This window comes from Typopeltis vanoorti, chromosome 14 (genome assembly GCF_054136105.1).
Source record: "Typopeltis vanoorti isolate ZY-2024b chromosome 14, IOZ_Tvanoo_1.0, whole genome shotgun sequence".
In the NCBI taxonomy this organism is placed as follows: Eukaryota; Metazoa; Arthropoda; class Arachnida; order Uropygi; family Thelyphonidae; genus Typopeltis; species Typopeltis vanoorti.
Window position 1 is genome coordinate 45,724,944 of NC_143562.1, and position 25,066 is coordinate 45,750,009.

General features: G+C 36.0%; 1 protein-coding gene across 2 annotated transcripts in view; it reads right to left on the reverse strand.

The window, feature by feature from the left end:
• Positions 1-5,700: 5,700 nt before the first annotated feature.
• LOC150099419 (endoplasmic reticulum-Golgi intermediate compartment protein 3-like) overlaps positions 5,701-25,066 on the reverse strand; it is a 179,384-nt gene continuing 160,018 nt past the window's right edge. For both annotated transcript variants that reach the window (XM_090403787.1, XM_090403786.1), the window contains exons 12-13: positions 21,316-21,371; positions 5,701-5,932 (exon numbers count right to left, since the gene is read on the reverse strand). In XM_090403787.1, the coding sequence (XP_090259913.1) occupies positions 5,853-5,932; positions 21,316-21,371 (136 nt within the window). In that variant the 3' untranslated portion in view covers positions 5,701-5,852. The remainder of the gene's footprint in view (positions 5,933-21,315; positions 21,372-25,066) is intronic.

Consider the following 25,066-nt stretch of genomic DNA (forward strand, 5'->3'; position numbering starts at 1 on the left):
GGCCGTATGTATGGCAGCAGGATTCGGCCCCTTGCCACACCTCTGGGAAAAGTCAAAAATGGTTGTCTGAAAATTTCTACGACTTCACCAGTCCAAATGTTTGGCCTCCAAACTCCCCAGACCTTAACCCCATGGATTATTTTGTATGGGGCGCAGTTGAAAAAGACACCAATCGCACTTCCAGTAATACAAAAGCCCAGTTAATGGATAAAATTAAAACAGTTTTTGCGGCCCTTCCCAGGGAGACTGTAGCATCAGCTTGTTCGAGGTTCCGAAGCAGAATTGAAGCTGTGATCGATGCTAATGGTGGTTATTTTGAGTAAATCTTGTTGATAGTATTGTAATTAACTCTGCCTGTAATGTTTTTTTGTCAATTCATTAAATTTAATAGATACAAAGAAGATTTTCTTTTTCCTTACGAAACTGTCAAATTTATCCCGAACACCCTGTATGTTTCCCAAATTTGGGGCAGTCTAATGCATCCAAATTTGTTGAGGTTTGGCATGTTCCTAAGGGCTGAGGCTGATTCTATGAATAGTCTTTCAAATTTGAACTTGCTGCAGTGTATTGCTGTATAAAAAATTACCAAAATCCTAAAAAAACATGACTTGACCTCTTGTTACAGACCATATAGAAAATTGGCATCCCTTATCTGCTCCACAAAAGACCAACCACCTCCCCTAGACCTACCTGGTGTATACCAGGTCCCTTGGCCAACTTCTTTATGGAGACTTTTGAAGAGAAAGCCTTAAACTCTGCCCCACAAAAACATACCACATGGCTTCGCTATGTTGATGATGTATTTGCCATTTGGCTACATGGCTCGGATACACTACTCTCCTTCACTTAATCAATGCAGAATCAAGTTCATCCTGGAGAAAGAGGGAAAACAATAGCCTCCCTTTCCCAGGTTCCATCAGGTTGGCAGGTGACTAGTCCCTTTCCCAGACACTAGTCACCTGCCAACCTGATGGAACCTGGGTTTTCTCAGTTTATAGAAAACCCACCCATACAAGCAGATACATTCACCAACAACCCCCCCCCCCCAACAACAATATGTTATTATATTCAACAGGGCTAAATTAATATGTTCAAATGACAAAGCCCTAACCACTGAACTAAATCACATCCTTAACACTTTCTCAGCCAATGGCTACCCCAACAAAAAAATACTAAAGCCAGTAATTCACAACCCCCCCCCCCTTTCACAACAAAGATTACTCTATATTCATCCCCTACATCCGGACACCTCGAAAAAAATTACCAATATCCTAAAAAACATGACTTGACCTCTTGTTATACACCATATAGAAAATTTGCATCCCTTATCGGCTCCACAATAGACTAACCACTTTCCCTAGATTTACCTGGTGTATACCAGGTCCCTTGCAGCTGTAAACTGTCCCACTTTGGCCAAACAGGCAGGACAGTGAATATCAGAATTTCAGAACACAAGGACTAAATCCGGTTTCACCAGTACAGCCACTCTGGGCTTGCAGACCATGCTCTGGATATACACCACAGTATTCTTCAGTTATTTTGAAGCCTGAAGCACTCAACGCTCTTTCACATGGCCACAACTTAGCCATTGCTCCTAGAAAAATACTGGCCAAGGAATTAATGATCCAAATTGCAGGATTCGCCACCTTCCAAACCACATCGCCAACAATATCAGACTGGGTGTAGCCTGTGTTCTCACGAAAGTAAGACCACCAAAAACCAACATATCCAATAATGAATATAAGTCTCTACAGGAAATGAAGAAAAACAAAGAAATAGTAATCACAAAAGCAGATAAGGGGAATGCCTTCGTGGAACTCAACCATACTGACTATACAGGTAAGCTTAATGCTTTACTATTAGATCGCACTACTTACTTCCCTACTGAATACAATCCCACCAACTCACAAATTAAAAAACTCTATAGGCTCCTTAAGAAGGTCACTTCTTGGCCTGTGGAAGTTATTAACAAACTAAAACCATTTAACTCTAGACCCCCCCCCCCATATATATGGGGTCCCAAAAGTACATAAACAAAATGTGCCACTACATCCCATAGTGGATGGCATTGATTCCCCCTCATACAAATTAGCTAAACATTTAGCCAAAGCGCTCACACACTTTACTGGCAACCCACCATCACACATAAAAAAACTCAGCCCACTTCAAAGCCAGTGTAGAAAATCTTACACTTCAACATACTGACATAATGGTCAGTTTTGACGTCTCCTCCTTATTCTCAAATGTCCCACTCAAGGAAACCTTAGAGCTAATAAAGCACAATTTCTTCCCGATATCTCAGCCCTATTTCAGTTCACAATGAACTCAGGCTATTTCGTTTGGCAGGGAAAATTCTACAAACAGATAGAGGGGATAGCCATGGGTTCACCACTTTCTCCACCCTTGGCCAACTTCTTCATGGAGACTTTTGAAGAGAAAAGCCTTAAACTTTGCCCCACAAAAATCACCATATGGCTTCGCTACGTTGATGATGTATTCGCCATTTGGCTACATGGCTCGGATACACTACTCTCCTTCACTTAATCAATGCAGAATCAAGTTCACCCTGGAGAAAGAGGGAAAACAATAGCCTCCCTTTCCCAGACACTAGTCACCTGCCAACCTGATGGAACCTGGGTTTTCTCAGTTTATAGAAAACCCACCCATACAAGCAGATACATTCACCAACAACCTCCCCCTCACAACAATATGGAGTTATTATATGCAACAGGGCTAAATTAATCTGTTCAAATGACAAAGCCCTAACCTGAACTAAATCACATCCTTAATACTTTCTCAGCCAATGGCTCCCCCCCCCCAATTACTAAAACCAGTAATTCACATTCCTCCCCACCCTTTCACAACAAAGATTACTCTATATCCATCCCCATTTCCTACATCCGGACACTTTGGAAAAAATTACCCAATATCGTAAAAAAACGAATTGACCTCTTGTTACAGACCAGAGGTCAAGTGAAAATTGGCATCCCTTATCGGATAACTACTCTCCTTCACTTAATCAATGCAAAAATCCACGAAAGACCAACCACTTTCCCTAGATCTACCTGGTGTATACCAGGTCCCTTGCAGCTGTAAACTGTCCTACTTTGGCCAAACAGGCAGGACAGCGAATATCAGAATTTCAGAACACAAGGACTATATCCGGTTTCACCAGTACAGTCAACTCTGGGCTTGCAGACCATGCTCTGGATACACGCCACAAAATAAGGTGGAAGAAAGCCACAGTAATACACCACAGCAAGTTCAAATTTGGAAGACTATTCATGGAATTAGCCTCAGCCCTTAGGAACATGCCAAACCTCAACAAATTTGGATGCATTAGACTGCCCCAAATTTGGGGAAACATATATCACGAGAACTTCAAGGAACTGCCTCGAAGAACTTCCTTTGTTCTTCTGCCCCAAATTTGGGAAACATACATCAGAAGAACTTCAAGGAAAAATGGTAGCAAGGAAGATACCATTTTTCCTAAAGTCATAATATAGCCCGCTAGGGAGCACCATCAGGACTTTAGGAAAAACGGTAGCTTCCTTGCTTCGTCCTCATTTGCTGTGTGCAGTGTCTATGTGCATATGTTTTTATCTTAAGTTCCCATGAAGATGGCAACGTGACATTGCCGAAATATTGGAAATATATATTAAAGTTTAATTTAATTTATATATCTTGTATACATTGTGAATTCCTTAAGTTATTTAATAAGCATTTTTAATCAACGCATAAGCCTTTCAACAAGAATTCTTAATAATAATGTGAGATGATCTGGCAGGGATTTTATACCAATATTTTTGCATACTGCAAAAACATTGGTTATTATCAAAACAAGTTCACTTTAGTATAAAGAATATGCATGAATGATTCAAAATGTACCAGTTGCAGTTCTGACTGTCTGAGGGTGAAGTGGATCCAACCATCAAAGTGCAATGTCTCTTATCAGAGGCCTAAACTTGAGACACATAATCTACTCTTCACTGGAAACATGCAGTCTAAATTGAGCAAGGAACATCTACTTTATCTCAAGGGGCAGAAAATAGGGTATAGAGTTGTTTATTGCTCTATGGCATTTCTATTATTATTTTTTTTTTATATTGACCACACTGATACACACACGAAAGGCCACAAGACCTGTAAGATAGTGTCACTGTGGGCAAATCAACACGTGTGGTAGAAATGCAAATTTTTTTTAATACCGAACGAGTCTCAAGAACTTTGTCTCGGTTACTACTGGAATTATTGTTTGTTTTTATTTCATCTGTATACCAGTATGAAGACATTTGCAGCAAAAGTGCACAGAAATAGTCTTATAAGAATATCAATGGCAATTTATTTCATTTAGGCATAAAATGACTGGTAAAATTAAGCACAAAAGTGACAGTTTCTAGCAATTTGAATGAATTTATGATAGAGGGAGATAAAATAGAGATCACTGAAAGTTATGATTTACTGGGGTTTAGAATAAGAAATGATGATAAATGTGAAGATGAAATTAAAAGAAGGACGATAGTCATGGGAAAAAAAGCTATGTTAAACCTGACAAAGTTATGAAAGATAGAGGTGTGAGTAAGGCCATAAAAGTTACAATTGTCAGAAAGTGAATTGATTTATTTCAATTACGGACATGGAAGAGATGACAATATCTATTAAAAATTTCATGGACTGCAGGAATGACTAATAAGGAGGGTTTTAGAAATTATAAAGACAGAATGCTCCTTGGAGGCAATGATCGCTAAACAGAAGTTAATGTACTTTGGACATATGTGAGCAGATGAATCATTTGTAAAAGCAGTTATGTTGGGGAAGATTGAGGACATGAGAAGGAGAGGAAGACCACAAAAGAGTTAGATGGACAACATAAAGGAACTTACCAACTTGAACTTACAATTGCTGAAAGAAAAGACAAGAGACCAAGAAGGTGGAGAGCATTTGATAACAAGATCACCAAGAGTTGAAAACAAATGGATGGCACATAACAACAACACTACATTTGAGATGTTACCATCCATCCTCTGCAAATACATCCAGATATAATGCAAATGTCCATAATTATATACATTTTTTCCAGTATAAGACTTTATTTTTAAACAAAATAACTGCATATTTTGCTGCCTTGGCTGAGTGGTTAGCATATTTACTGTATGGCCAATGGGCTATAGGTTTGAATCCCACTGTGAGCATGAATGTTTATAGTTATCTTTAGATGAGAGAGGATCAATCGACTTTCAATTCCTGGCGTGAGACCACTGTCCTGTTTAATGGAGACCTGAAGTAATGAAAGAGTCCATGTTTGGTCTCTAGAGTAGAGTTTCAGGATAATATTTAAAAAAAAAAAAAAAAATTCCAAAGAATATATAAAATAAAATCCTCAGCCAGCAGTCATGGGTGGAAGTCACCTAAAAAATGTAGGTAAGATAAGTGATAATCAATCACAAATTTAAAACCAGCCCACTTATGTTGCCTAAATATTCATGTTTGCATGACTTAGTAATTGACACTTTCCAAAAAACTGGCAGTTACTACTCTCATTGTTGCCAAATTTTTACTACAACTAATTAAATGTTTCATTGTAATAAAGCTTGTGTAATTTTAAAATTGAATTTGCTTAATCTGGTAACAGTTTTGTTTTAATGAAAATTTTAATTGTAATATTGCTATACTACCAACTACAGTGAGTACTATGACAAAGAAACAAACCTACTCATTGTTTATTACTGTGCCAAATTACAAGTGATTATTACAACAAAAAATGTAGGTGAGCCAGCCACACTTTCAACACCAGTTTCAGCAATCTCAATAAATCAACTTTTTCGTTCTTTCTTTAGTTTTACAGTTACTAATCAGCTTGCTTTCCCTAGCTCTATTTTCTTTTGAATGGCCCAAGAGGAATAGTAGATTGCTGAATCTATCATTCCAGCCACTAAAATAAATAAAATTAAAAAAAAAATAAAAAATAAATAAAGTTATTATGTATATTAAGTAAAGTTTACTTTAAACTGGTTGCAAATGATTCTTTTCTTCACCAACAGATATAAAATAAAACTCCATAATAATTACTATAAATGATTACAGCAATTAATGATTTAATCTTAGAATACAAATATTACCACTTACAAATATGAAAAACGGAGGAGAAATGTATAGTGTTTGAAAAAAAAGAACCCCTAAAAGTTGGAATGCTGTAAAAATTATGATTTTATATAAGATGATAGAACAAACATCAGAAATTATAGCCAATAACTCTTTTTCCAGAACTTTTATAGCTTTTCTACAAAAATTATCGACACCAGAATAAACAATACATCAAATTTCCATTAGAAGATAACAGGCAGGTTTCAAAAACATCATTTTCAATCTACTCCACAATATAAAATAAGCTTTTTTTGTAATGTTTTTGTGTCATGTTTTTTTGTCAAGTTATTTGAAACGCTTTGAAACTCAGGAACTACCCTGAGTGTCCAGTCTTCAAAATTCGAGGAGAACCGTCCTACCAGTCCGGATCCCCCCCCCCTCCCCTTTCGAGTCTTTAAAATTTGAGTCATCAGAATTCAAGGAGAACTGGCCTACCAGTCCGGAAATCGGGGGGTTGAGCATCATAGGCGCACGGGGGGGGGGGATGGAATCCCCTTTCGAGTTTTTAAAATTCGAGTCATCAGAATTCAAGGAAAACCGTCCTATGAGTCCGGAACTCGGAGAAGGGGGGGGCTTTTGAGTCTTCAAAATTCGAGTCATCAGAATTCAAGGAGAACCATCCTATGAGTCCGGAACTCGGGGGGGGGGGACGCCGTAGGTGTCAGGGGGACAAGGTCCCCCCCAGTACTTTATATTACTGAAAATCATGATGCTCCTAAAATGTTTATAACATGAAAGAAAAAAGATAAGGTATTTTTTGGCAATGAAGCAGAAACCTTTTTAATGACTAGGCTTAAACAGTTGAATTTAATAAGGTTTAAAAAGGAAGGATATTAATTAATATATACCTGTGTTCTTGAAGGTAAGGATAGTGAAAACTTGACTAAAGACTTGATTGGAGCCAAGACAATATGCAATTTAAAGTGGTGGGTACAAGATAACAAGTGTAGAAAATACATGAAGATAGACAAGAATTTTAAAACCAGTGACGAAAAAATTAAAATCAAAATGATGAATTTGTAAACTTTGGATTTATCACTTTTGATATTTTCAAGTCATGTGATCAAGTTTGGTATTGTGGGCTTCTTACCAAGCTACCATCTTATGGCATTTCTCCTTCCTTTTGTGAATGGACTGTCAGCTTCCACTCTGGTCATACATTGTGGATCATAGTGGGTGGTTCCCTTTCATCAGATTTTTCGACCAATGCTAGTACACATTTTCTTCTATGCATCAATGATGCCCTCTGTCTCTCTCTGACATTTTCCTATTCATAGTTTTGCTGATGACAGTACTCTCGACTCCTCTTTTTCATTTTCAAAACCTTGCAATGCTCAGGTTATTCATACTTCAAGATCTTTAACCAATGCCGTAAACATTGATCTCTTTATCATTCACAAGTGGAGTGAGGACAATGTGGTAAATTTTAATGCAACCAAAATTTCAATCCTATCTTATTTCTGGGAGGAAAGACCATGCTTAACTCTCCTTCACTTTTGAAAAACATCCTGCTTGCCAACGAAGATCAGTTTCCTCTTCTTAAGTTAAATCTCACATATCTAACATAAGCACAGCGGGTTCATAGCTTTTTCAGCCTTCAAAAAACTTGGTATTATTTTTTCATTTCAAAAAAGCACTTTTCTCCTGTCCAAACTACTGACACTCTATGAAGCTCGGATCTGTGCAACTTTAGAATACTGTTCCCGCATTTTAGAATGTGCATATAAAATCTCCCTTAGAATGCTTGAGTGTATTCAACAGTGAGCAATCTGCTTAATTGGTGATTCCTCCCTCACTGACTCCCTCCAGTCACTTTCAAATAGACGAAGTTGCTGCATTATGTCTTTTCTGTAGGTATTTCCACGGGTGCTGCTTCAATGAACTGGTCACTACTATAAACTCCACTCTTCTCTAATCACGTACGAGCTTGTTAACACAAGCAACTGTTAGTCAACACACTTATACAGTTCAACTCCAAGCTCATCAGACCAACTTCTCATACTCCACTTGCATTCCCTACACCTCTACCCTAATTGAACAATCTTTCCATACTGTTTTCTTCAATGATTATAATCCTCATGCCTTAATAAACATAACAACAAATTCCTCTCTTCCTTCTAGCCCTGTCATAAGTTGTAGGACCTTTTGTGTGTGGAGATATTATTAAAAAAAAAGAAAAAATAGATAATCTTCCTTGGGGATTTAATCTTTGCAACTCAACTTCCCTTCTCCAGTTCCAATGATCAAGACAGACAGGTAAGTATGCCAAGATATTCACAATTAGCAATAAACCTACCAGAATACAAGAACACTATCTTGCAAACCCCAATGACATCTTCCTAACAAGTTCCCTTTTCAAACATACCATGAATGCCAATTTTCTTCTTGGTAACTCAAACCACAACCAGATCCAAATTTCCTGCACTTCAGAACAAGCAACAAACAAACATTCTCAGTCTCATGTCTCCTCCTTTCCATCGTCTGACTACTGCTTCAGTTCTGAACCAAACACCTCTCAGACCGAATAATTGAAATAATTATAATTGGAATGAAGGCCTTCATTCCTTACTCTCCTCCCAATATTCCTGACCAGTATCTATGACTTGTTTTTCTACCAGAAAAAATCAGAAGCATCTTGAATAACTTAGACATGAACAAGGCATCTGGTCCTGATGGCATACCATCTATTGTTCAAAAACTTGCTCACTAGAATTAACAACTTTATCATCTCAATCTTTCCTACTCAATAGTCATCTACCTTACACCATGGAAACAAACCTACACTCAGCCTGTTCCAAAAAAAAAGGTGATAAAAGTCAGTCAATAAACCACCATCCAATTGCTCTTATTTCCGTTCTCTTTAAAAAACCTTCTACTCTACCTGGAGAGCCTCCAGCTAATTAATGACCAATAATATGGATTCTACCAGGAGTATCAGAAATAAGGGAGATGAAATTGTTGCATTGATTAAGTTTATGTGTTTGAAAATAGTTTGAATAAGTGAAACATGATTGGATGAGATTGACATCTTGACAGGAATAGAAACGGAGGGATAAGATATTTTTTGTGAAGATAGGAAAGGCAAGAAGGAGGGGGGGGGGGTGCTGCTGATGATAGCAGAGGAATTATGCCTGCACAAGGATGAGATACAAGGAGAAAAAAGTAGCAATGGTTTTGAAGCAGGCATGGTGTGATGTGGAGTTTGATAGAATCAGATATTTGGTGGGGTGTTGCTATAAGCCATGAAATGTGGAAGGTAGAGACAAAGAAATATATAGGCCACTTAGTGAACAAACAAAAGGTGATCATTATGGATGATTTCAACTATGGCATATAGGCAGCAAAAATGCAGTATGAGAAGAAATGTTAGGGTTAAAGCTGTATAACTGAGAGGAGACCTCCACATAGCCTTTAAAGGAATGCGTAGAACCAACCAGGGCTTCTGACCTAATGTCCAATTCTCACCTTCTCGTGGTGCACCCTGTTGGGTATCTACCTGGATACTGAACGAACAAGGATGAACTGGCAATTTGGGATTTAGCCGACCAAATTGTATTCTTATTGGTTAAACCAAAATAAAAATGATGGTACAGCATAACAAAATTTCATTACGGGTGGGGCGTTGCCCGGTTAAACAAGGACCCTGTTTTCGCCAGGGAACCAGGGTGAACAGCGAAAAGTCTGCTATTGGAACAAATCCGAAAACACACCCCACCCCAACATCACCAGAGTTAAAGATCGGTACTATCAACATAAGAAGCCTGAATGGCAAAGAAATGGAGCCAGCTGGGGAATTAGATAAGTAACAGATCGAAATAATAGGGGTGACTGAAACAAAAAAGACAAAAATTGGTGAGATTTTTCTGAGCAATAAATACAAAATGTTATATTCAGGCAATGACAATCAAGGAAAAGAAGGAGTAGTTATAGTATTCAACACAAAATACAAGGCTAATCTTCTTGAATGGTAGGCAATCTCAAGTAGTGTAATGTGGGCAAATATGAGAATGGGGAACTGGACAATGAGACTTATTTATGCCTATGGTCCCACGGAAGGTTCTACTAAGGTAGAAGTGGACGAATTTTTTCAGGCTTTAGAAAAAGCAACTGACTCAATGAAAAAGGAAAAGTTGGTCCTTGTTGGGGATCTAAATAGCAGAGTAGGAAGTGATTGTCACACATACAAAAATATTTGGGGAAAATTTGGAGAAAAGAGCAAAGCTAATAATAATGGCAAATATCTGTTGGATTTCTGCTCAGGACATGGACTGGTTATTACTAACACCATGTTCCAACATAAAAATGTGCACAAATTCACATGGAGAGAAGAGGCAAGGAATAAGAAAAGTTGCATTGACTATGTTATTGTTGATGGTGATGTTTTCTCCCTGGCACAGGAAACCAGAGTGACAGAGGATTTGAAATTGGAAGCGATCACTATTTAGTCTTGAGCAGGATAAAATTGAATTTCATATTGAAAAGAATAACATATAAGAAAGTTTTAAAGCGAATAAAAGTTGAGCAGCTCTCAGATGTGAACTGTAGACTAAAATACACAAAGATTATTGAAGAAAAAATGAAAGAGTTTGAGAACAGGAACAAAACCTTGGAGATTCAGTGGAAACTTGAAGAAAACCCTGATTGTTTCAACTAGAGAGGCATGTGGTGAAGTTGTCAGCAAGGATAGAAAAATTAGAAATCCATGGTGGACACAGGAAGTTAAAGAGACAGTGAAGGAAAAGAAGAAACCAAATCAAAAGTTCCTGACAAATAAGTCAGCTTGTGCTCTTAGAGAATACAGAGACAAATGTAAAAAAGCTAAACAATGTAAAACTAGCTAAACAAAAGTCATGGGAGGACTTTGGCAGGAACATAGAAAATAAATATCAAGAAGGTGGCAAAATATTCTGGAGGTTGTTGAAGAAGCTTAGAAATGGAGGAAAAAGTGCTGTAAAAGGAGTTAGAGATGATAAAGGTGACATGAAAACGGGAGAAAAAGATATCCTTGAAGTATGCAGTAATTACTTTGAAAAACTGCAAAATGAAACAAGCAGTGATGACAGCACAGTGGTAAAAAACACTGCCCAAGCATGCTGTCAGGAATACATATCCATACTTGAAGTAGAAAACGCCATTAAAGGCTTGAAATGTGGAAAGGCAGCAGGAGTAGATGATATTCGATCAGAAATGCTGAAGTATGGTGGTATAAAAGTCTTACAGTGGCTGCACTATATAGTTCAGAATGCTGGCCAAAGGGACGAATTCCTGATGATTGGAGTAGAGCTCTCATAGTACCCATATATAAAAAGGGAAATAAAACTGAATGTGAGAATTACAGAAGTATTTCCCTACTGAGAGTTCTGGGCAAGATTTATGCCAGTATACTTGAGAGATGGTCGAGAAGAATTGTGGAAGAAAAGCTTGGTGAAAAACAAGCTGGATTCAGGCAAAATAGAGTCTGCCAGGATCAGATCTTCACTTTACGACAAATAATTGAGAAAGCATGGGAATATAACAAAGATCTGTATTTAAGTTTTGTAGGTCTGAAAAAAGCATACGACAAGGTTCCAAGAGAGAAGCTATTCAATACACTGTGCAGTTATATGGTGTCAATGGGGCATTTTATCAAGCAATACTTAATCTTTATTTAAGTTGTAAGTCAGCAGTTAGAAATGAAGGAAGTACAGGAAGATGGTTTAATGGTAAATCTGGTGTGAGACAAGGATGTACATTATCCCCTCTATTATTCATTATCTATATGGATCACATTATGAAGGAAAGTGGTATTAAACATAATATCAAAATTGGAGATGTTAATGTCAGCTCTTTACTTTATGTGGACGATGTTATACTTCTAAATAAATCCGCTACAAGTCTGCAAGATTCACTGACTAAATTGAATAACTGTTGTAATAGATATGGTATGAAGGTGAGCAATAAAAAGTCAAAGACAATGAAAATAGGCAGACTCATTGAAAATGTCAACTGTATTGTGAATGGAGAACCAGTGGAACAAGTAAAACATTTCAGCTACTTAGGCACGATTTTTAGTGAAGATGGTAGATTAAATATAGAAATAGACAACAGAATCAACAAAGCTGTTATGGTAGGAAGTCAATTGAATAAATTAATATGGAATAACAGAGAAATTAGTCGGAACACTAAACTAACTGTATAGAAGACACTGTTCAAACCAGTTTTAACTATGGATCTGAGAGCTGGGTCAGAAGTAAAACAACTGACCAAAGACTAGAGACCGCAAGTATGAGAGTCCTGAGAAAAATCAGAGGCATGAACAGATGGCATCAATGGCAATATCATATTAAAAACAAGGATATTAGGAAAGAACTTGACATTATCAGCATCCAGGAATGCGTCAGCAGAGTTAATCTCAGGTGGTATGGTCACTTAAACAGAATGGGCGAGGGAAGATTAGCAAAACAAGTGTTCTCTGCCAGGTTGGCAGTAAAATGACCCAGAGGAAGACCAAGATATAGGTTGATTGATACGGTACAAAGTGCCATAGACGATAGAAATATAAGATTTGATAATGTTGGAGTCTTGACAAGTAACAGACTGATTTGGAGGAAAATTATAGATAGGAAGTTAGTAATGATGTAAATTTTTCGTGTAGTACTATCATATACTGTACACCCCTTGAGGGTATATGGCAGGAATTTGATGATGAGCTAAGAAAAATCCTAGTGAGTTCTTTCGATGTTGCAAGTAGAAGAAAAAATTATTATGGGAGGATGATTATAGTTGATGACATTGGTAGAATAGTAACCAATGCAGAGGATATAGTTGAATTATTCAAGGATCAGTTTATCAGTGTATTTCAACCTTGTGAAAGCAACATCACATCAGGAGAAGATGAAGTGTGGAGATCATGGTAGAGGAGGGACTGATGGTGAATGAGCAAGAAGTGTATGAGGAATTAAGAAATATAAACTTATATAAACTTATAAATAAAAAAATATAAACTTAATATTAATAATTCAACAGGATTTGACAGTATATCACATCTCGAAGGAATGTCTTATGGAAGTAATGGCATCTTTGCCACAATTATTTAACATGAGCAAAAAAATGGAAGGTGGGAAAAATTGTTCCACTTCACAAAGGGAGGGAGGATAAGACTAAGGCTGCAAATTATAGGCCAGTCTGTGTGCCTGGTTTTGTTGTTAAGGAAATCAGTGAGAACTAGGATTTAGAAGCAGGTTGATAATAGCAGTATTCCTTGTGATGGTCAATATGGTTTGTTAGAGAGAGGTCATATTTCAGCAATCTGCTTAAGTATTATAACAAGGTGACAAATTCATTTGATAAAGAGGATACAGTAAGTTGGATAGCTGATTGGCTGTTGAACAAGTATCAGCAAGTTGTATATGGAGGAGTGGTATCCCAAAAGAAAGGTCACTAGAGGAGTATCACAGGGATCTGGTTTGGGACCATTATTGTTTAAGTAACACTTTGATGACATTGGGCCCAGCTTAACTGGAGACATGCATCTGTTTGCCAATGATGCAAAGGGTTATGAGAAACAGAGCAGATATTGTGGCCTTGTAGGAGGATCTGAATAGACTTTGTGAGTGGGTGAATGAGTGGAGCTTTCAGTTGAATGTGGCAAAGTGCAAGGTCTTGAAATTTGGTAGGCAAGGTTGGGATGCAGATGGTGTGGACAGAGACTTGAAATTTAAGAGTGACATTGTAATTGTAAGAACATCCCAATGGATTATGGTAATAACGAGGTGGACATTGACATGCAGGAGTAAAGAGGATATGGTTCCCCTGAATAAGGCTTTGATCAGTCACATATGAACTATTGTTCATAGATTTGGTTGCCAGGTTTTCAGGGGGGGGGATGTACTGGAGAACGTTTACTACGTTGTTGTCAGGTATGAGAAGAGACTGAGTGAATGCAAATTACAAAGCTATGTGAATAGAAGAAGAAGAAGAGGAGATATGATTGAGATATATAAGCTGGTGAGTGGTTGGTACCAAATTATTGTTTAGAAGATATTTCGGAGTAGAGGGTGGCAAAGGGAGAACTAAAGGCCATCCATGAAAGTTATATAGGGAGAGTGTGAGAAGCAGGTTCTTTGCATGAAGAGTGATTGGTGAGTGGAATGCATTGCCTGAAAGTGTGGCAAGTATGGAAACCTGAAAGGGGGGTTCAAGGCATAGTTCGATGATCGTTTGGCATGAGAGAGTATATACCTCCCATGATGAGTCCTTGGACTCCATGGAGGTCAGATGTTAATAATAATAATCATATATACTTTATGATACCTATCATTGCATTTATTTCATTCTCTTATTCAGGACCAAGATAGTCTGTCTGCATTAATTGCAATTTATGCAGTAACACCATACCCCAGAGGTGGTCTAAGAATTAAAGACATATTTAAATTCACACATGCATATATTACTAACCTTTGTGATTATATTCGTTTTTTTCTATTTATATATTCATTGTATTGATAGTTAGATAACCTGCACTTATTTTAACTCCTTTATGCAAATATTTGAAAGCAGGCTATTTTACACTTGTACTCATGCATTATTTGAATATTATGCATGCTTCTTCAAGGATTGAAGAACTCATCGAGGGCAGGACTCTTCCAGTCACATACCATGCCTAAATACTTGTCTTTCTTTAAAATCATTCACTGAGAATGCACTCACAACATCTACTGACAGCCCAGTATGTACACTTACATCATATGATTTGAGAAGGGACCTGAATCTTCCCTCTATTTGCCGTGCACTGTAAAATCTCTAAAACTCACTTATGTGTACTCTAAGCCTCCTCCCCTTACTAACTTATATGCTTCTATCATATCTCCTCTCTCACTTCTATCTATTACTCAACTTTGAAGATCATATTTCCATAGTCCAATAAAGTTCAGTAGCCATCCATCCTGGTTATCTTTAGATTATCTCTTCTGAACCTAAGTGACATATCTGAATAAGTAGTAGAAATGTGGTCTTATCAAAACCTTGTACAGTGGAAGAATAATTTCCTTACTGTTGCTATGAATTAGTGTCCTCTTTAACAATATTGCTATCTAATGTGATGATTTGTTAAAGGTAGCCCTCTAAACTTTTAACTTAGTCTAACATCATCCGCAGTCAACTGGCTTCCCTGACCACACGTAGCATATATCTATCTATAATACTCTTCTTGTAATGTTCCTCATTCAAAATGCATAACCTTGCACTTGGCACTACTGAAATGACAAGAATTATCATTTGTCCATAGAATGAGTTTCTTCAGATCAGCCTGATGATTTAATACTGGAAATCTTCTTTATCACCCTTCCTAACTTTGCACCATTAGCTAAAATTGGTATATATTACTATCTAGTACAACCCCAATAGCATTAATTTACAAAGATAAACAACAAAGTAAATTAAGAGCACTGCGAGCACCATCTGTTGGCCAACATTTGAAATATTTGTAGTGAACCTTCAAATATCACGTCACTAAGTGTCAGTTGTTGAGTTAACACACACTTTGTGAATGAAGATTTTCATGTGTTGTAATTGATGCAATGGAGGAGCAGACACAGGACTGGGTTGCTTCATATCAAGACCTTTTAAGATGGTGGAAGAAGATTAATCTTTTTGGAACAAAATTGTTACTGGTGATGAAACGTAATGTTTCACATATTGTAAAAATAATCATAATTTAAAATTCTGAATATTTTTCTGTATTGTTTATGTTAGAATGTTTATTAGTTTTAGTTTCATAACACGCATTGTGGGCACTTACGATGTGCCCGTTATTGAAATATTTCGTCAAAAATGATATGTAAAGCAGTTAAAAATTTATGTACTTACCGGATTTGAATAGTTGTGTTACTTTAAACAAATTTATTGTAGTTAAAAATATTGTTTGTTTTATGAAGACATTTTCTTGTTGCTAACGGAGACAACGTGTCAGCCAAACCTAGTTTATCGCTTGCCACTTTCAAGGAGTGTGCATGCTCGCCGAGGTTTGATGTGTGATTGACAGCTGACAGAAAGTGTCCGGTATCGTAGTAACGGAGAGTAAACAAGAAGAGTGTTCGGAAAGAAATTAGAACACAGGCCGGCAGACATTTAGATTCAGAGGAAATTGAGTTTTTTTATGTGACACTCGGAAGAAAATTAATAGTATATTCCGAAAAGGGAATCGTGGAACTATGAAGTTTTAATGTGGAATAAGTATTGATAAATAAAGAGGAATATTGCTATAGATCGTTTTAAAAGGAATATTCGAGGAAATGCTAATTGGAAGATTTATAGTAGATTCCAAAAAGGGAATTGAACTGTAAGTTTTTTTTAAATGGAAGAGTTAAGACTGTCAATAAGCATTAGTGAATAAAAGAAGAAATTGCTATTTACGTTCTAAAGGAATGTTCGAGAAAACTCTGATTAAGAAGTTTCATCTGTATTAAGGATGCCAGATCTAACTATTATTTCTACTAAAAAAGAGACAGAATTAAGTTAGGAAGAATTAATGTGTGCTACATAAGTGATGAGAAAGGATTCTGTAAAAATGAAGAATAAAGTCATATATCTTTGGAAAAGGGCCTTGACAGAGAGAGAAACTGGCTATGAACATTTTGTCATTGTGAAAACAAAGTGTTTAGTCTAGTCTTAAGTGTAAGTTTATTTTTTAAAAGGCCTTGGATCCAATTAATTCTGTAATTAGTTATAGTTATGTAAAATTTGTTTGAAGTGTATATATATTGTTTTTGTTTTATTAAATGTGTTTATTTTGTATTTGGGTCTTGAGTCAGTGATTATTTGGATTCTGGAAGAAAAAGTTAAGGTCACTGCACCAATCGGAGTGAACCCTTGTGCAATAAATAAATAAATATATAGAAACACTCAGAAATAAATTAAAAATAAATGTTGAACAGAGATCATTTCTATATACAGGATTAAATTAATAAAAATCCTATATTTAAATAATGGTGCAGCCGGTAGGATTAATATTATGATAAATATCCTCTATATTGATTAAAAATCTCTTCTTTAAATAAAAATCTCTAATATTAACAGTATGATCATGCAACCAAGTGACAGGGTACAGAGTAGGTGGAAAAAATTCATCAAAACCAAGAAGCTGCATTTTCAAAAATCTCAAGTGAAACAACATCGTCTTTTTTTGATGTGGAAGGTGTTATTCATCACAAGTTTGTCCCTAATGGTCAAAATGCCAATGTGTAAATTTTATAAAGACATTTCGCATTGCCTACTACAAAGAATGAATCAAGTGAGACGCATTGTATCAATCCAAAGATTGATTCCTGCTTCACGACAACACATCTTCATATAATGCTGCATAGTGAAGTACTTTTCAGCAAGCAGGAAAGTCAATGCCCTTTACCACCCACCTTACTCACCAGACTTTGCTCCAACCAATTTTCTTCTTCCAAAATTGAAATTTTCATTAAAAAGTCACTATTTCCAAACAGTAAATGAGATTCAGAGTGCAGTTACAAGGAAGCTGAATAGCATTATGAAAAAAAGTGTTTCAGGATGGCATCAGCAAATTGTTTGAATTTGCAAACAAGGAGTCTATTTTGAAGTTTAACCTAAAATTAGCATGGTTATATTTATTAATCCTTGGGGAAGACCAGACTCCTACCAGACACGTCCCTTGGGTGGCGGATGAGGGGAGCCCAAACAGTTGCTCCGAATAAAGAATAAGGAACCATGGACCAAAGGGTGTGGCAGAGGAATGGCAAGCCAGCCACACTAAAATCCCAAAAACTTCCATGGATTACATGACTACTGGGAATACATCTCATACTACCATGTACAGGGAAGCCAACACACCAATACGAGCCTCACATAGTATTGGTAAGAAATCTTCTATGTGGTCAGCAAAACGTGATAAGTATATAGCTACTGTAAATATCAGATCTCAATACCAAGCAGGAAAACTCCAAATTCTACAAGAAAATCTGAAAAGGATAAAGTGAGATATTATAGGAATCTCAGAAACCTGGACAGGAGAAGGATGCCTAAACATGCCAGAAGGCAAATTATTCTATTCGGGAAGAAGAGACAATGTAAATAGAGAAGGAGTTGCAATTCTAATAAAACAAAATCTTACTGCAAGTATAACAGATATCAAGCCTCTCTCAACCAGAATAATAGGAATTAGACTAAAAGCCAAAGAAAAAGGACTACACAAAGGTTATTCAGATTTATGCACCTGATGCACATCACAGTGAAGAAGACATCAAATTATTCTACAACAATCTTCAAAAAAGAAATAGATAATACTAACTCCAGAGACATCTTATTCATAATCAGAGATAGAGATTTCAATGCTAAGATAATTTTCAGAGAAGAGCTAAAAGATGTAATGGGGAAATCTGGAATTGGAAAACCAAAAATGAAAGGTGAGAAACTATGCTCAATTTCTGCAAAGAAAACAACCTTGTCATCTCGAATACTATTATTTTAAAACTCAGGTTTTTTCAAATAATTCCCTCACATTACTTTATCCCCCCCCCTTCCTTTAACAGCAGATGAAGGCACATTGCCGGGATAAGGAGACAGAAAACAACATCCAAAAAAAGGTATGTTCAAATTTTTCCTCCTTTTTTATTCTTCATATATTAGTTTTATAACACTTCAGTAATGCCCACCCCCCAAATTTTGGTTAAAGAGCTAATAACATTGAAAAAAAGAGGCACTCCTAAATGAAAGTAGGCTATATTAGCGATTAAAATAATAGTTTATTTTAGAGGAGTAACATGGGAATTTTCCCAGATATAATAGCTATAATCTCAAATACAATGTTTTACCATAGACCTAGTTTTAAATACACCTGGACCTCACCAGATAGAGAATACAAAATTGTAGAGATTATATCCTAATTAGAAATAAATCGAAAACCTCAATCAAAAACGTAAGAACACTCAAAAACCTAGAGCTGGATATAGACCAGGAACTCCTCTCTGCAATAGTGCAGATAAAATTCAAAGTCAATTATAAAACAAATAGAATTGATAAACTCAACACAGAAAAGTTAAAAAAATAACCAAATAAGATTACATTACATTAGGAAAATTGAAGAAATAAATAGGACTCAAACAAATGAAACCGAAAAGCTTTGGAAAACAGGAAAAGAAATATTAATTAATCCGGCAAGGGAAACTGTAGGAATTTATAAGAGATCCAATAATAAATGGATAACATCTGAAATTTTAGAAAAATGTGAAGAAAAAAGAAAATTAAAAACAAAAATATACAGACATGCCTCGGAAGAAAAACTCAATTCAAAAACGAAATTGATAAACTTTGCAGACAGACTAAAGAAATTGGCTAAACAAATAAGAAGCAGAAAAATGCAATGAGGCATATAAACACCAGAACTCAAAAATATTACATAACACAAAGAAATTACAAAAAAATTTTCATCACTACCTCTAGCAATGATCAACCATCAGGGCGAGGAAACAAGAAATCCAAATGCGATAAAGGCAATATGGATGGACCATTACCAAGAAACCTTTAAGAATGAAAGCAATAACTACCTAATAATAAGGCTCCACACTAACTTAAGACATGACACCTTAATGATCCTTTCATCAGAAGTAGAGAATGCTCTAAAGCAAATGAAATCTGACAAAGCACCAGGGATAGACCAAATTCCATCAGAACTCTAGAAAGAAGAAAAGCAAACAACTTTAAAATTCCTTACCACACTTTTTAACAAAATCATTAAATCAGGAGAAATACCAGCAGATTGGAGAACAGGAATTATCATATCAATTTACAAGAAAGCTGATAAGAAAAATTGTAAAAATTACAGACCAATCACATTACTCAGCCATGCTTACAAAATATTTACAAGAGTATTACAGAACAGAATAAAGAGCACTTATGAGATCATTCTTAGTGAAGAACAGGCAGGCTTCAGAAAGAATCACTCCACATTGGATCAGATCTTCATAATACAAAGACTAGCAGAATTACACTGGGAACATATATCTATTACTGTTTTATAGATTTTAAACAGGCATTCGACTCAATAAATAAAGTAACTGTATTAAGAATATTAAAACGGAAACAAATTGATGAAGATACTGTAGACTTCTTAGAAAAATATTATAGTCTCACAGAAGCAATAATTAAATTTAATAGTATCAACAGATAAAATAAACGTCAGTAAAGGAGTAGCCCAAGGATGTCCCATCTCCCCATACCTTTTTAACATCTACTTAGAGGATATGGTTAACCAAGCCTTGAATGCAGAAAAAGTAGTCAACCTGAATGGTTATAACCTTAATAACATAAAATATGCAGATGACATTGTAATGATAGCAGACACAAAAGAAAAAATGGTGAACCTAATAACCAAACTAAGCAATATGGCTAAAGAATATAGCATGACCATAAATATGGACAAAACAAAAATCTTGGTAATTGGAAAAAATGAAGAAAAGTAAACTTCACCTTAAATGGATCAACAATTGAACAAGTAAAACAATTCAACTATTTAGGAACAGTAATAACAGAATGCTTAGATACCATGGCCACTATTAAACAAAGAATATTGACTGCATGGTCATCATTTAATAAGCTAGGTAAAATCTGGAAAAATAATAAAATCTCCAAACTCTAAAAATAAAATTATATAATGCTATTATAATACCCACTGTGATATATGCTTCAGAAACTTGGACACTCAAGAAGACAGAGATAAAAAACTGGAGGCTTTTGAGATGAAATGTCTCAGAAAAATAAATAAAACAAAATGGACAGAAAAGAAAACAAATGAAACTGTAAGACAAGACCTAAACTATACAGACTCATTAATAGAAAAGATCAAAAGAAGACTGGTGGTATGAACATGTTGAGAGAATGCCACCAAAAAAGGCTACCCAACCTCGCTCTACATGCAATATTAGAAGAAAAAAGAAAAAAAGGAAGACCAAGAACTAAATGGATAATATCAGTAAAGGTCAACTCCGGATTACAAACCTATAAACAGCTCACCAGCCATGCAAGAAACCGAGACTCCTAGAGGTTGCTGTGGAAACATGGAAGACTCAATCCGTCCCCAACGGAAGAGGACAGTGAGTAAGTAGGTATTTATTAATCTCAAAACTTTTAAGCCACACCTTGTAAATTCCAAAATATGTTTTGTATACTAACCTGTAAAAACTCCTCCGACTATTGCACACACACTGGTCATGAAGTGCATGAATGATCTAAAAAAAAAAAAATATATATATATATATATATATGTGTGTGTGTGTGTGTGTGTGTGTATATACACACACACACACACTACAAAAATTAATTTTACTGCTATAAACTTCAGGTCTATTGTGCAATTTTCTAGCAATAAAGAAAATATATCTATCAAAATATGTTAAAATTATGCAACTTATTTTTGTTTTAATTTATTATATTTATTATCTTACTTATATGAAAATTACTATTATTATACTTCTCTATTTTTTTAAGGTTTACTTTTATAAATTTATTATTATTATTACTATTGCTACTACTAGAAATTTAAAATGCAAGCATCATTAGATACTAACAACTTTAATGAAATATTTTAAAACTTATTAATGAAATTAGCTTTTTCAAGTTCAATACAACAATATCATTATTATTATTTTACAGTGCTTTTATCACAATCTTTTATGTATGCTTAAAAAGGGCCAAAGACATTCTTCTTGGGATAGCCAAGAACAGACTGCATGACTGCAGTAGCTGGGTATAAACCTCAAGTCTAGCATGCTGATGAAATGGATGTTGTGACCACCACAGTGTGGCATGCACCAAACTTAAGTGAAGACTAGTCAGTCTGCAGAAACCAAATGCTCTGCCTATATATACTTTCATGTTGGCAAGTCCATTAGTCACCCTAGATATAGCCACTGCAGCCAACAAGTATCAGACCATCAGAATGGGAGACATTAAGGCGCTTTTTTTTTTTTTTTTTTTTTTTAATGAAATATGACTGAAGCAACAAAGGCTACGAGGCCAGTATATTATGTCAGTAAACTACATGTTCTTCTAGTTGGTTTGCCTGTTTTGCAGGATAAAAACCTGTGTCCAAGAGCAAAAACTATCCGGGAGTGTAGTAACATGGGAGGGGTGGCAACTACATATCTCAGAGGAAACCCCAAACCTGTGATATATTAGACACTAACAGGTAGTTTACCAAGTTAGCTACTGCTTTTGGGAGATATCTTTATCATTCCACTTTGCTTATTGGAAGCATGAAGTGAGGGGGGGGGGAGTCTCTAAAGCAAAAATCCAGTTTACTTTTTCCCATTTCTATCAGCTTGCCATATGAAATATTTGTTTCAATGATGGAATACCCTGAGTGGGCATATGAAAAACAAACTATAAAATGGGGGAAAAAAATCATGTTAAAACTTATTTGAGGAATTTTTGCCAATGTTTCATAGGCAAATCGAATACAAAAAAAAAGAAAAAAAAAATATGGAATGGCAATTAAACAATAACAGAAAATTCTAAATCTAAAAAGTGCCACTTTAGTAGCTAATATAAGGCAACTAAAATGGTAAAAATTTCCTAACTGAAAAATAAAAATAATAATAAATAAAATTAGGGCAGATTAGCAGATTTAAAAAGTACTATCTCCCATAAAGGAGATGGACAGAGATCATTGAATCTAAATCTATTTAAATTAGGATGTTTCTTTATAAAGACATTCTATAAGGAAATACCAATGAAAGATTTTTGTCTTGTTCCAGTGAACTCTATGTTTAGTGGAGACAGCATACTCAGCAAGTCCAGAAAGTTCAGGGCTCATGATATTTAATATGACTATGTTCATCACAACAAATATAAACAGATCTTCCATTTTGTCCTTAATGAGATAAGCCATAAGAGTAAGGAATCTAGTCTACATAGGGAAAACTGAGAGGAAAAAAAATTGATGTTTAGTAGGAGTTGTGAGAAAGGTGGGGATTTTTCCGACATGGCAAAAGGCAACAAAAATGTTCAGTAGTTTTAAAATTTTAGCATGTGTTCAGCAATGCTTTGCACATAAGGGATACCAATGCGAGTTATTTTTTATGGAGTAGAAGAGACAGAGATTCTAAAACTGTTAAATGTTTTTTTTTGATGAAGGAATCATTAAAACCATTTGATAAGAAGGTAGATTTAATATGTTATTATTCTTTCTATAAAAGTTTGTCAGAAGAACAAAGCATGAGCATGATATACACACAGATAATATTAATGGCATAATGGAGAAGATTTATGGATTTACAAAACAGTATTTATTATTATTATTATCAACATTTGACCTCCATGGAGTCAGAGACTCATCGTCTCTGACTACATGGAGATCATCCAACTGCATCTTAAACTGATTCAATGTGTCCACATCTGCAACACACTCACACAATGCATTCCACTCACCAACCACCCTCCATACAAATAACCTGCTTCTCACTCCTTTGCTCATGCCCTCCTTATACAGTTTCCAGCAATGGCCTCTTGTTCTTCTCCCCTCTCTCATTCTATGAAAAATCTCTTCCATGTCTATCTGATAACAACCCCTGACCAGCTTTTGTCTCAATCATATTCCCCTCCCACTTTCACGAGGCTCAGCAACTTACATTCTCTCAATCTGTCCTCATACTCCACATTCCAAAGACCACTGACTACCTTTGTGAATCTTCTCTGTACCCTTTCCAACATATCCTCATCATCAGGAAAACCTGGCAACCAAATCTGTGCACAGCACAATAATTCATGAGGCCTGATCAAGGCCTTATACAATGGAATCATAACCTCTCTTTTTTTGCATGTCAGGGTTCTCTGCATCATTGCCATTATTCGATGTGATGTCTTCACAACTTGTGCAATGTGGTCCCTGAATTTCAGGTCCTTGTCCACCATCACCTCTAGATCTCTCATCTCCTCTACTTCTGTTAAAGTTTCCCCACTAAGTGTATACTTTGCATCCCATCATTACTTACCAAATCTCAAAACCTTACACTTGGCAACGTTGAACTGACAGTTCCACTTACCTGCTCATTCATGCAATCTATTCAAGTACTTTTGTTATGCATTAACATCAGCCTGACTGTGCATTGCTCTCTCCAGTTTTGCATCATCTGCAAACAGCTGGATATCACTAGTTAAACCCAACCCAATATCATTAACATACAAATTGAACAACAACAACGGCCCCAAAACTGACCCCTGCGGCACACCACTGGTGACCTTTCTCTTTTAAGATACTGCACCCCTATATACAACTTTCTGATACCTACCTGACAGCCAGTCACTGATCCAACACAGAAGTCTTATCCAATCCCATCTGTTTCAATTTATTTAAGAGCTTCTCATTTGACAGTCTATCAGAAGCCTTTGCAAAATCCAAGTACACCATTGTATATGCATCTCCTCTGTCCAAGGTATTTGTCGCCTTGTTATAGTACACAAGTAAGTTAGTGAAACATGATCTTCCCTTAACAAACCCATGCTAATAACCACAGAGAATACTGCTGTTATCAACCCATTTCTGTATCCTACTTCTCACCAATCTCTCCAGGACCTTCACCACAACTCCAGATATGCAGACCGGCCTATAATTTGAAGCTACAGCATTATCACCACCTTTATGCAGTGGAACAATTTTACCTTCCTTCCACTCCCTTGGAACCTGTGCTGTTGCAAAACTCTTATTAAACAGGCATGCCAATGCTACTGCCAGTTCCCTAGAACATTCCCTTAAGATGCATGGTGATATGTCATCAAATCCTATTGCCTTATTAGGTTATTTATTTCCTTATTTATTTCCTTAACATCAAGGTTATTTATTTCCTCAAATACCTCCTGCTCACTCACAATTAAGCTATCCTCTCCTATGTCCTTTAAACTTAAGTTCCTCATGATTCCACCCTGA